The sequence below is a fragment of the Protopterus annectens genome, chromosome 12.part0, assembly GCF_019279795.1.
Source record: "Protopterus annectens isolate FY-2018-M chromosome 12.part0, PAN1.0, whole genome shotgun sequence".
Classification (NCBI taxonomy): domain Eukaryota; kingdom Metazoa; phylum Chordata; order Ceratodontiformes; family Protopteridae; genus Protopterus; species Protopterus annectens.
Genome location: NC_056746.1, coordinates 229081177 through 229095886, shown reverse-complemented (window position 1 = coordinate 229095886; position 14710 = coordinate 229081177). Strand labels below are relative to the sequence as shown.

The 14710-nt window shown below is 40.1% G+C and overlaps 1 protein-coding gene across 1 annotated transcript in view; it reads left to right on the top strand.

Moving 5' to 3' along the window:
* TELO2 (telomere maintenance 2) overlaps positions 1–14710 on the top strand; it is a 1490787-nt gene that overhangs the window by 841972 nt on the left and 634105 nt on the right. Inside the window, exons 14-16 of the mRNA XM_044089295.1 lie at positions 2079–2195; positions 8905–8976; positions 13726–13926. Coding sequence (XP_043945230.1) covers positions 2079–2195; positions 8905–8976; positions 13726–13926 — 390 coding nt within the window. The remainder of the gene's footprint in view (positions 1–2078; positions 2196–8904; positions 8977–13725; positions 13927–14710) is intronic.

Here is a 14710-nt window from a genome sequence, read left to right as displayed (position 1 = left end):
ATATAAAACATTGCATGATAACTATAAAAATCAATCAAAGTTAGAAAGGATTGGGAAGAGAGATTAGATGGTCAATTCACAAAGTAACAATGGGAGAATGCTTTAATACCCAAGATAGACTTTCTTCAGGTAAATAACAAATGCTGAAGGTGTGATGGGAAAGGGAGGGGGAATTGGGAAATTTTTGAGAATGTAACAGGTTGGGAGATTTTAAAAATTCCCTTCTGAGTACTTTGTCAGACGTGTTGTGAGAGCAAATCACTGTAACGTAGGCATTGATTCCTTTGAGCTGGGACATAGTATTTGAATTGCCTAGACATAGTAAGTCTGTACTAAATGTAAAAAAAGTTAGTAGAAAATAGAAATCAAAATCTAAACCAAGTTCAGTTGAAGTACTAAATATTGTAAAGAAGATAAAAGAAATGGTTTTCTGCATTTGTGACAGAGAGCAATGGTTGCAGTTACTGAGGTGGAGATATTTCATTGTGTTTATTATAAATATTGACCAGCATAGCATGTTACCTTAGCATTTCAACATTTTTTTCTGCATATATCTCCATAATCTCTCAGATTTTTGTGAGATGGACCATTTCTGTTTTTTTCTCTGCCAACTAGTAAAATGATCTTTGTGGGAACGATCTGTGATGGAATACTGTTTAGCAAGAGGGGTGAAGTTTAAAGGAAGCTAGGAATTGAGCAGTTTATATAATGTTGGAGTGAGTGATGATTTCTAAAAACAAACATGTATACTGAATGAAAATATTACTAAGTTTGTTTTCTCTCTTTGTGTGTGTACCTATGCTACTGCATAAAATAGGATTTAATAAAGCTATTTAAAAAAAGAAAGAAAAACTGTTTCAGTATGGTTATCAAATAATTTGTTTTGTTACTGTGCTGATAACTAGCCTTTACCATTTCATTTGAGAAGTCATTCTTTTGAGACAGACTGGCACAGCATTAACCTTTCATCATTGGTCTGCTCGTTATGGTGTTGAGTTGCTTCTTGGTCTTTTCACCCAAACTTTTCTAGACACAAATGTCTAACTGACTGTGCTAATCAAAAGCTGGCCTTCCTGATGACTTGATTCATGATATGTTAGTGACTTTTTCCACCTCCCTCATTAGTTCACAGTTTTTACAAATACGTGAGAAAGGAGACTAGGAAGAATATAGATGAAATATAGGGTAAGGGTGTTGAACGTCATACTCTTAACAGTGGGCATTTAGTATATTTTTCTGTTCTCAATAATAGCACCTGCCATGCTTGCCTTTCCCATTCTAACTTTGTCACAGTTTTTTTCATGTTTGTCTTCACGTATTGATTTAATTGAATGAGTGAACAGTATTTGGAGTGCTTAACAGCCTCTGATTTCCAAGTGATGAGAGGAGGCAAGCTGTGTATGAGAGGGTATGTATCAGGCTGGTGGTGGCGCAGGGCCTTGATTATTACATCATGTTTTCACATAGTAAGGTACTTCAATATATTGCCCCATGAATATACAGTCTCTGCAACCAGAAAAGGGCATTCCATCTACAAGCTATTTTAAGTGCTTATGCTGGGTTCAGGTTGACTGCTGTTTGTTTAATGGCAGTTGTGTGTCTGTATAATTTCTTTTACAAGTTAATGTCTGGGCATTTTTCCTTGCAGTTGTTCAGTGTGTATAAGAACTGTACCTTTCCACTTGAAAGGAGCTTTAGTAGCAGACTTTGCTCAGGAAACTACAACTGTCAAACGATGCTCGTATTTGTACTGCAGCAGTCTTCAGTGGTCACGTGCTTATAATTGCAGGAATCACTGCTAGGAAAGCTTAGGGCAAATTAGATGCCATGGACACACGCACACACACATACACACACACACACACACACACACACACACACACACACACACACACACACACACACACTTTTTTATTTTGGAAACCTGCTTAAGTTTTTAGTGTGTGGTTTTTCTGTTATATTGTTATTAAACATATGTTTGTGTGATTTAGATTTTTTAAAGTACTGTTAATCTGTTTATTTTTTTTCATATGTTCTGTATGTATGTTTCATCCTTTCTCATTCTGTGTTTCTCTTAGGTCAGCATAGAGCTTGCCAAAGTGTTGATTCACCTGGAAGACAAATTTAGTATTGATGGTTTTCTGAGATTACGACAGAGAGCAATGGTTGCAGTTACTGTGGTGGACACAATTGATGTAAGACTGTTTTATTCTTGTCTGTATTCATTGTGCTTATTATAAATTTAACTATTGACCAGAGTAATATGTTACTTAAGCAAAAAACAACCAAGTCGACACAGCAGGATGACCAATAAACAATATCATACAGTGTCCATACAACTGTATTAATTCCAAGAAACGAGGGACGGTGAATACAAATTGATTTATTCCAAGCTGAAAAAAGACTGATATCACAAACACGAAACCCACAATGGAAGTCGCAGAAAAAATGTAGTTAAGCACTTTCCCCTGGAATCAATCCCAGGCTTCTTCAGAACATTTTAAAAATAAGCAACCATGTGCTTAAATAACCACTCGTAACGTCATGTGACCCCCACATCATTGATCACCATAGTTCGTTTAAATAAAATAAGCTACAAACTTTCAATCCATTAAACACCCAAACCCACTATTAAAAATGTATTATTACAATAAAAATACAAACATTTAAGTTACTCTAATGCAATATAATATAATATAAAATGATGTTACGAGTGGTTATTTAAGCACATGGTTGCTTATTTTTAAAATGTTCTGAAGAAGCCTGGGATTGATTCCAGGGGAAAGCGCTTAACTACATTTTTTCTGTGACTTCCATTATGGGTTTTGTGTTTGTGATATCAGTCTTTTTTCACCTTGGAATAAATCAATTTGTATTCACCGTATTCGCCGTCCCTCGTTTCTTGGAATTAATACAGTCGTATGGACATTGTATGATATTGTGTATTGGTCATCCTGCTGTGTCGACTTGGTTGTTTTTTGGTGTTACTTACTATTTGTTACGTTACTTAAGCACTTTCAACATTTTTTTCTCCACGCGGTCTCTTTTTGTGAGATGGAACAGTTTTGGTTTATTCCTCTGTCAGACATGGCACACAAGACTACTTTCATAAGTAGAGGTGATTCCTGCTGCTGCTCAGTCAGCAACGTAAGGATGTTAATATGCCTAGCAATCCTCGTAGTCCTTTCTTGCAATAACACCTTTGTTCACCAGTGGGAGTGGGGAGCACTGAGCAGCCTATTTGTCCCTAGAGGAGTGGTTCCAGCCAGAAACTTGTGGTCTATTGGCCATTTTGGGTCAATTCCTAGCTCTTTTCAGCCCCCTGTAATAAAGCCTGCTTTAGCGCGCTTTTTCGCTTGTATTCAACTCAGCACAGCTCTTCGTGGTGTCCTGCAGAGTTCTACAAGCAGCAGAGAGCAAAAGAGTGACTTTTTCCTGATTTAAGTATTTTTTTCTGGCTTTTTGATTATTTACTGCTTAGCGACTGCATTTCCGCCTGTTTATACAGCTCTGCATTCTATTTAAACTGTTTTTGTGTTGATTAACTGTTTTGCACTTTTAAAAAGTTATTTGTTGCTTAATTTTACCTGTAGGCTAACACACTCAAGTGCGCTAGCCATTTAAAAGCATTTACTGTCTGTTTTCTAAAAAAAAAAAAAAAAAAAAATCTTGTTTTCCCGCCTTACTGAACTAGAATAGTCCAGTCTTCAGAGTTTGCTGATCTCTGGGCTTTGGCTTGGTTCCTGTGCTATTCCATATCCTTATTTGGATAAAGTGAAGCTTCTTTGTTCACCAGTGAGAGTGGGAAGCACTGAGCAGCCTATTTGTCCCTAGAGCAGTGGTTCCAGCCAGAAACTTGTAGTCTATTGGCCATTTTGGGTCAATTCCTAGCTCTTTTCAACCCCCTGCTATAAAGCGCGCTTTTGCGTGATTTAGCACGGAGTTGCCCATAGAGCACCTTCGGGCAGCGCCGGTTAAACAAGGTTAAACTATTTCTGGCTCCGTAAAGTCTGCTCTTCAATTTTTCCCTTAGAATTTCTCTACTTGCAATTTAAACAGTCTATTCTCCATCTCAAAAGCTCAGCACTTGCTCCTAAAGCATTTTTTATATAGGTAAAATACTTATATACTAAACAAAGTACTACATTAGCCTAGAATCCCTTGAGTACCCATTTCCTATAGGTCCCTTCTGACTCAGTTACACAGCAAACTTTTTCACTTTTTCTAGCATGTCGAAGGGTCAGTTGCTAGCGTCCTCTCCTGTTCAGCTGGTGAATCTGGGCATCTTGAGGCAATGTTACAATTGCCTCATGTACACAGACAACCCACTCCTTCTTCCACAAAACACAAATACATGTGAGAGATGCAACTATATAGTCAAACTGGAGGCTGAGCTCTCTCAACTCAGGACTGGCAAGACCAGACAGGAGGAGAAGGAAACCACGCACACCACAAACCCAGTTTCACATGGAACTATCACAACTGCAAAACAAACACATAAACACACAAAGACATACTTGGAGGCACTGATCAAAAATCTACCAAAACTACAGAGGCCTCCAAAGCAGACACCCAAGCAACTGCCACCTCAAGACATAAGACATGCAACACATAGTTCTCAAAGTCAGTGTGCTAAACAGTCACAGCCCTTAAGGCCAAACACAATGCCAGACACACTTGTTATAGGTGACTCCATAGTCAGACACACTGACGTCCCACTCACCAGACTGAACAAGGAAAAGATCACAGTAAGCTGCCTGTCAGGCGCTATAATCCGCCACATAACACAAGCACTCAGGTCACTCCACAGCAAGTACAAGTATGACTCAGTCATTGTCCATGCCGGTGTGAACGACCTGAGATGTACCTCCCTGGACTACATGAAAAGAGACATAGAGGAGCTCTCAGATTATGTAGCCCAGGCCGGTATGACCCTGACCCTGAGCAGTATCCTACCCTCACCAAGAATGATGCCACAATACAGAGACAAAATGATCAGCTTTAATAATTGGCTTAATTACTGGTGTCATTCTAAGGGGATCCAATGTCTGTCTGCCTGGGATGACATGCTTGACAAGCCACGCTGCTTCACAAGGGACGGCTTGCACCTGTCACCCTGGGCTTCCGGATATTGGCAAAGGCTCTTGCCACCCCATAGTGCCTTTTTAGGCAAGGCTCAAATGATAAACCTACCGCCCTAGAAAACAAAATGGAGAAAAACTAAGGGTAATACTGCTCAATGCCAGAAGTCTAAACCTCAAGATGCACGCCCTCAAGCCCTCCTCAGTATGGAGAACATCGATGTCTGTGCTGTGACTGAAACCTGGTTCAAGGCTCCTGAGAGCACCCCAGCACTATCAGGTTATACCTCATATCATGCGTTCCGGCCCCAAAATCTGGACCGAACCACAAAAGGAGGGGAGTATCCATATTCATAAAGGATACCCACACCTCCAGGTTAGTGGCAACGCATAAAGCATCGGAGACCATCCAGGTGCAATTAACCATAGGTAAAACTGCCCTACAGTTTGTAGCATGCTACAGACCACCTACTCAAACTCAGGAAACCCACACAGCCTTCCTGAAGACACTGGAGAGTATGAATGTCTCTCCAAACACCATCATATTGGGTGACTTCAACTACCCAAACATAGATTGGGAACATTACTCAAGCCCCAACACCCTAGCCCAAAGGTTCCTGGAGTTCATAAACTCAAATGCTATGGAACAACTAGTCACCATTCCCACAAGAGGAGAAAATATACTAGACCTGATCATCACAAACATGGGGACAAAATGCTCCACACTGGAAGTATATCCCTCATTGGTGAAATCAGACCATAAATTAATCTCATTGGAGATCCACATCCCGTCCCCACCCCCAGCAAAAAAGACCACAGTGAAGAACTTCTCAAAAGCAAACTTCACACTTCTTAAAACTGGAGTGGTATCCTTCAAGGCCCCCGAGCCAGTGGAAACCACAACCCACGCTGCTGAAACCCTTACAAATGCCTTCTACGAGCACCTCCAGGAATGTATGGATCAAGCAATCCCTAATAAAATCAAGACCCTTTCCACCAAAGGCAGGCGCCCGGTCTGGTGGACCCCAGCCATAAACAAACTCTACAACAAGAGGAGAAAGCTACTACATGACAGAGCAAAATCCCTAAAAGGGAAGGCATCTCTGATCAATACTAGCAAAAACTACGATCACTCATAAAATCATCCAAGGCCAACTTTGAGAGAAAAATCGCTAATGACACAAAAGACAATCATAAGGCCTTCTTTAGCTATGTTAGAAACCTGGGTGGAAACTCCCAGATATGCTCAGAATGAGTCCAAAATGATAAAAATCACTGATCCCACAGACATTGCCAACATACTGGCAGACAGGTTCAGTGCAAATTTCTCCCCTCCCTCCCCCCCAAAAGGAGAAATATCTATCCCACCAGAGTCTAGCCTCCCAAACATCTCAGATGCCCAGGTGAGAGCTGCTCTCTCTAAAGCAAAAACGCAGCATCAATGGGACCGGACGGTGTCCCCGGCTGTGTGCTACATGAACTCAATGAGGAACTAAACCCACACATAAGGCTGTTGTTTAATCTTAGCCTTACTGCAGGATACGTACCCAAAGAATGGCGTGACGGCAACTGTGGTCCCACTCCACAAAGGCGGTGCTTCTACGGACCCTGGAAATTACCGCCCCATAAGCTTGACGAGCCTTGTCTGCAAAGCTATGGAGAGGATCATAATGGAACTCATAAATAAAGACATTGGGGACCTACAGACACTGGATCCTACCCAATTTGGCTTTGTCAAGGGCAGATCCTGCCTCTTGAACTTGGTCGACTTTGGAAACAGTCACTAAGGCCATTGATGAGGGTGAGGCAGTTCACACAGCCTACCTTGACCTAGCAAAAGCGCTCGACACAATACCCCACTCGGGCATCATAGAAAAGCTCACCAGCTTAGATGTAAACCCATATGTCACAAGATGGGTTGCAAACTGGCTCAAGGACAGAACACATAGGGTTAGAGTTGCTGGTGCCATGTCAGACTCTAAGCCAGTCACGAGCAGTGTCCCACAGGGCTCAGTCCTGGGCCCCTCTTGTTCGGCATTTATTTTTCTGAAGTGCAGGCAAACATGGGGGATTGTGGCTGACAAAATTTGCAGATGACTGCAAACTGGGCACCATAATTGACACTCCATCAGACACAGACATCCTCCAGAGAGGTCTCATAGAAATGGATAACTGGTGCCAGAGCCATGGCCTTAAGCTAAATGCCAAAAAATGTATAGTCATACCCTTTGGGAAAAACAAGGTAACCCATAATTACCACATAGGTGGTAATCCATTAAACACGGAAGAAGTTATCAGGGACCTGGGGACCCAAGTTGACAGTAACCTCTCTTTTGACACTCACATTGCCAAAGTGGTTAGGAAGACCTTCTACATTGCCCACCTGATCATGAAGGGATTCACATCTAGATCAGGAGAGGTCATTGTACCCCTGTACTCTTCACTTATCAGACCAATGATTGAGTACAATGCCCCATTCGGAATGTACCTTACCCGACACCTGCAGCAGTTGGAAAGACCCCAAAAGTTCCTCACCAAAAGGATAAAGGGGCTCAAACATATGTCATATTATGCCCGACTGAAGAAACTCCAGCTCTATTCAGTCGCATACCGCCTGCTCAGAGGTGATCTGTGCCTGACATACAAGGCCATGTCCAACCCGGAATTAATGGACATGCACCACCTCAAAAATCCAAATCCACCAGAGCCACGAGAGCAAGAGACTTAAACCTCAACACGGATATAAATAGGACGTGCTGGAGGAACAGATTCATCACCCAGAGACTCCCTACACTATGGAACAGAATCCCAGTCCATGTGAGGCAGAGCCCCTCACTGACTCTGTTCAAGAGAAATCTTGACGAGTGGATGGGAGATCGTAGGTTTACCCCGGGAATCATCTCTGTGTCACTGCTGGACAGAGGCACAGCAAACTAATGGATATAGTATTCTCATCCTAAGGGGTGGTGAAAGCCACACACACTCTGGCTGGGCTTATAAATGCCCTAGGGCAGATAGCCTAGTATGAACCTATGAACCTATGAACCTGTGCTCTGCAACTTACCTAAAGCAAAACTGCCTCTAGACTGGAATGTGAACTGTGGCCTTTCAAGTTTCCTGTTGCAGCTTTGAGGCAGTCTTGCTCATAAAACATTTTAAATTCTGTGGATTCTATGAATTGTGTTTGATGTATTGCACTGATGTAAACCAGATGTTACAAATTTGAATCATACTGACAAATGGGCATTTACTGGGAATGATGAACAGTTAAACAGTTCAGACAGATTGTCTGGTAACAATTATGTGCTTGCTCATATGTGACACATTTTAATAAAACTGAGGGCTAAAAATCTAAATTTTTATCTTGCCGTTTCCTCCTTAACTTTTGGTATTCTTTTGGGAAGCCTTGTGTTGTCAGACTCTAGTCCTATTGGCATGTCCTTTTGTTGAAACATATAGTGTTTAAATAGAGCCGATACAGCGACAACCCCCAGTGAAGTAAAGAATGATTAACTTAAAAGGATACTACATGGATTGTAGTATTAGTATTAATATAATCACTGCTGTTGGTTTTTGTACCTTAAATCTCCAGGTAATAATATTTTATAGATCTTAGAGAAGAAAGTTTGGCAAGTATGAGTGTCAGCAGGATCAGAATATGAAAGCAGAGAGAGAAAATGACTCAATTACTTTTTAGTATGTAACTGTGCATAGAAAATGCCCAATGGAGACAGACTGCCATAGCATATGGGTAGATACATGTTGAAAAATGTATTACTTATATTTATTTAGTTAATTTGTATTTTATTTATTTTTTTCACAGGTGACCCAGTACCTGACTACTGAATTTTATGCTGTTAACTACAGTGTGCGACAGCGCTTGGATATGCTGGATGTGAGTTATAGCTTACAATTCTTTTTCATTTTGTTCTCCTTACTTACTTTCCTAGCATGTGTTGGATTTGGTCTTATGCCTAGCAGTTTTTTTCCTGACACAGGATTTGGTTCTGAACACCTAATAAAAAAATATATTCCCCAATTTTCATATCAAGCTGTAGTGAAGAGTCACTAAAATTGATACCAATGATGTTCAGAAAAAGAAAAGAACTATGTGCAACACTGTGATAAACCACAGCTAGTGTGCATCTAGTTAAATTCTCCTCTTGGGAAACAGTCCAAAATATTACTTTGCTGTTGTGCACTAAGGTGTGCTTTTCACCACTGTTCTGAATAAATAGTCTGCATTTTAAATAGAAGGATCCTTAGAACCTTATTACAGCTTCCTAATCAAATGTGTATATTCAAAAGTGGTAAACCCTAGAGTATTACTATTACAGTATTTTCTTTCTAAAAAACTATAGGGAAGCAATCAACTCCAGAAAATCCTTATTTCAATATTGTGCTTGACAAATGGGTGCAGTGGGTTTAGAGGGGTTATATATATGATTGCTCTGTAGTGAGGAACAAGTACTTGCAAAGACAGAACTGAAATATTCTAAACTAAATTTTCTTACTGAATTGTGTCAGATGTCTGCATGCCATTGGAATGCAGTCTCCTTATCTCATCTGTTAGCAGCTTTCTTACTAGGTAACTTGAGACAGTGTAGTAACTGTCTCATGGTTACTGACAAGCCAATATTGTTACCAAGCACTGCGTCTACAAGTGAGAGGTGCAATACTGATTTAAATGGAAAGGGAACCTTTCAAACTACACCAGCAACAGAAATAATACAGCATTACATCATAACATCAGCACTAAACTTATGTATTCTGAAATACTAATAAATCCTTATCAAAACCTCAAAGGCCTTTTAGGCACCACATTACTGAACCTCATCAACCTACAGATAACTCGCCTACAGCTCACATGACAGTGCCCCCTATTAACTCAATAAACATGAGGCATACAGGTAGCATGCCTAACCTCTGTAAACCACCAAACACTGCCACTCCCCATAACATCCTAATCATAGGTGTTTCCATAGTGAGGCGTACTGGTGTGCAACACTCACTAGCCTGAGCAAAAATAGGGTGGATGCCTCTTGTGTGACAGAATTTGCAGTGTCTTTAGGGAGCTCTAGTTCTCTCACCCCATGCAGGTATGCTACATGGTTATTGTTCACACAAGTGTGAACAACCTGTGTCACACTTCTTTAGAGCATACCAAGGCTTTGTTGTGCTGTTTGAGTACGTTTCTGATGCTGGCAGGAAAATAGTCTTGAGTAGTGTATTCCTGTCATTGTAGTGATAGTACAAACAGAAAATTAACTTCAACTACTTGCTCTGTTATTGATGTCTTTCCAAAGAGATCTAATGTGTGCCATTCTGAGAGGAGATGTCTGACAGCTCTACCTGCTTCATCTGTCTTCACATGTCTTCCTCATATTGGCTAAAGCATTTTCTGGCCTCTTGCTGCCTTTTTAGGCAAATCAGTCTCCTGCATCTGCCAGCCCAGCATCTCCAAATCAGGTCTATACCAACTTGGCACTACTTGCCCATGAAGCCTTACTAACCCTTAAAAGCATAGACATCTGCATAGTCACAGAAAATGTGGTTTAATCGTAGTGATAATACTCCCTTCTGTACGTGGATTTACTACCTGCAACTCCTTCAGACCACCAGATGAGGATGGCTCTGCCCTCGGCAGGGATGTAACAGTCTTTATTCATAATCCCATCACCTCAAGCCTGTTCCAGCTGGATAATGACCTAGAATTCATACAGTTTGTGATAACTGCATGTACACCTCCCTTTCATATCATGGCCAATTACAGGACCCCTGCTGTGATCCCCATAGACCACAAAACCACCTTTACAAGTTAGAATTCTTTACAGACAAACTCAACACAGTTATCCTGGATGATTTTAATTATCCATTCCATCAACTGACTAATATATACCACCGAAAATAAATATGCACAACTGTTCCTGAAGATACTCTCTACCTACTCTCTAAACCAGTTAGTGCCTACCTCTTGATCTGGTTCTCACCAGTATTGCACCTCAACACACATGAAGTTATCCCCTCACTAGTCAGCTCAGACTGTCATGCTCTAATATTTTCCATTAGATCCCATCCAATGGTACCTTTGAATCCCGCTGTTTTCAGAGACTTCTCCAAGGCTGACTTCTTGCCTCAGATCTTCTTAATCTCAAAAATTCCATACCAATTAATGACCCTATAGCAAAAATGGCCACCTTTACCACTGGTTTGTGCTAACACTTAAGCTCCTGCGTAAGTTCCTGTCTCCCTTTTCTTCACAAGTATAATGCCAAGTTCAGAAACAAACTCATGTGGTGAAATCCCAACATTAAAAAAGAACTGCAGTAAGAGAAAAAAAAATCCTCAAATCCCACCATTCTAAAATCAAACTTAAAAGAGAACAAAGAACATAAATAGTGATTCAGATAGCATATGAGGCTGTTTTCTTGTTTATGAAGCTCTCCCAGATGATCCTTATAGACCCATTTAGCTTCAGACTCTCCACTGGCTATGTTTCAGAAGCTTGGATAACGGCTGTGGTAGTTCTCTTCCGCAAGAGTGAGTCAACCTCTGACCCTGGGAACTACAGACCAGTTAGCTTCGCTAGCCTAATGTGTAAAGTAATGAAATGTCATCATCATAGAATTTAAAAAATATTGATATGGTAGCTTACAGTTACTTGACCCTAAAGTCTGGCTTTGTGAAATGCGGATTCTGCCTGAGTGACTTTGTTGAAAGAGTTACCAAGTCTTTGGATGATGATAAGTCAGTACATACTGTCTACTTGGACTTTTAAAGTCCATTGACACTATACGATAGTCCAAAATCTTTAATAAACTGACTGGTCTAAAAATTAACCCCTTGTACAACTTAATGGATATTGAATTAGTTAACAGAGAGCCCGTTCTGTTAGGGTAGGTGGAACACTTTCCTTAAAAACACTAGTTACTAATAGTATTCCCTCAGGGACCCAGTCTGAAATGGTTACTCTCCAGCTTCTGTTTTGCTGACATCACAGAACTCTGATCAGGTTTGCAGAGCTGTAATTAACACCCATATCCTCCAAGAGCAGCTATGTCATATTAGTCCATGGCCATGGTGCTTAGATCATGGACTAAAGCTCCACATTAAAAATATATTGTAGTACTTTTTGGCAAATTATCTTGGCATGAGAATAATAAACTAAAGTGGTGCAGTGGGATTTCTCCATTTCTTTACTTTTTATTTATAATCACTGTGCAAGATCCACTTTACCTCATAGTACAGTATATGTTTATTACATCACGTACTCATAAGTAGTTTTCATGCAGGCAAGACCAACCTTTATATGTTTAGAGATGCTGAGTTTTTGTGGTTGGCTCTTAAATGAGTTTTTTTTTCTTAAATATGCTCTGGGGTGTGAGGAAGACCAGTGTTGGTAGACTATTTATCATACACTCAGCAGTGTATGTAAAATTATATATGTAAAATTGTGAGCACAGTCAATGTTGACCCTGCTGTAATATAGCCTCACCCTTTGCAGTTAGCTCTGCTTCTTTTGACTACCTTCTCCAGCCTTCTTGATTTGAAGTCACCATCCACCATTGATTTTATTATTGTTATTATTATTATGTTTTAATATTTCAGATAGTACTTGTTAATTTCATTGCATTCAAAGTAAGGAACACTGGATTTGTCTGAGTGTGTTGTTCTAGTCTGGAGTGTGGTGTACTTGGAAAATCACCTTCTCCCAAACAAAAACTGCAGAACAGGATCATTTTATTAGTAGTAATAACGTTCTTTTGAGAGTAGATGGTAAAGTGATTTCAGTACACACCAAGATGGGGATATCTGAAGAGGAACTCAGAACAGTTACCAATGCAGAGGTCCTGCTTTACAGATCAGCAGATATGATGAATACATCCTTTCTTCTTTTACTTAAGGCATTAGTGGCATGGTCAGTTGTTAAGAGGAGTAAAAAGAAACCCATGTAAACACTGTAATCTTTAGTCAGCCTTTGTGTATCTAACAAGATACTTTTCTGCCGGTATTTGTGTTTTATGTCCTAGTTTTGTAAAAGGCACTTATATCTTGAGAGTATGTAGTAGGTGATGAACAAAACTTAAAAGTTAAAAGTGTCTAAAAAGATCCCCTTGCTCTGGAACAGACTTCCCATCTATGTGAAACAAAGTCCATCTCTAACCTTGTTTAAGCGTAACCTTTACCAGTGGCTGGGAAATCAGAAATTCACCACAGCTTTGGCCCTCCATGTCTCTGATAGCAAGAGGCAGACCATAATGGCCCAATTTACATACCTCTCACATAACCTCTAGAAACTTCCCAGCATACCCTCTCTTAATAGTGCCCATGATACATAGGGGCACAATTGGGTTGGGTTGCACAGCTAGGCTTATAAAGGCCCTGGTATCTTTAGCTTAGTACATACCTGTGAATGTTGATGATGGCAGAAAAAGAAACAAAATGTTCTTCATTTTAATATCTTGAGACATGTTGTACACTTCAGCTGCACCACTCATACATTTTTTAACTTGCCACTTCAGTATTTTCTTAATGTCTTCCATTTCTGAATTGCTCATATATTTAGTAAAAACTAGGTATGTTAAACTAAAATAATTTGGAATTAACTGCAGTGTTAATGGTGCTGTTTTTTTCCCCCTCACAGGTACTTGTACTGGCTGCTCAAGAACTTTCACAGCCAGCTTCACCCACTGGATTACAGACTCCTACAGATGAAAGTCGGACACAACCTTGTATTCAGCTTATCTGTTCAACAAATACAGATTCTTATACCAGCAGCAAGACACAGCATTGGAGAAAAGTCATTGAGCAGAGAATAGAAAGCAAGACTCGTCGTTTTAGCAAGGTATAATCTGAGGACATCATACTGGTAGTTAACATTAGTCATTTTATCTTAGTTGTGCTAGAGGATTGATGCAGATCTTCTTTTTTCCATGCTGTGAGCATTAAGAAAACTCCCAGAAAGATTTGGAAACAACATTAAAAAAAAAACTATATTGTGTGCTATGTATCATATAATCACTGTTGCAGTAGCCTTAAGCCATATGGGAACTCCTGCCAAAGATCAGACATGCCTATTGACATCCATAGTGTGCAGAATTCTTTCCTGTCAGTTTTAGGCTCTGGAAAGAAAACAAGAAGTTGTATAACCTGCCATAATGCAATTTCTGAAACAACCATCGGCATAAAGTAAAGATTTGTTCCTATAGTTTCCCAGTCTCTGTGGAACGAGAAATAGGAATAACTCACCATAAGAGTTTGTAACTCTGATCATCTTCTTGCAGAGATAAGAGTAAAAAGTAACACTATTACAAGATAAGAACCTCAAATCAGCCTCATGAACTGGTTCAAAAGATGACAGTGCAAGTTATTCTAAGATAAAATTAAGACCTCAGGCAGGTGCCACCTGTCTGCTAGGTGGACGGATATGTGACACTCCTTTCAAAAACTGTTTCACCAGAGGCAGGGTAGAAGGGGTGAATTCAGGGTCAGACAAGCAAAATGGCTAATAGATGAATCTTGATAGAAGAATAAGAAAGGCCATAGGATAATAATGCATGCAAATACTGGAGAATCACAAAGTCTGAGCCTTAAAAAGATACTGATTCTTGGATGGGCACCAAATAGAA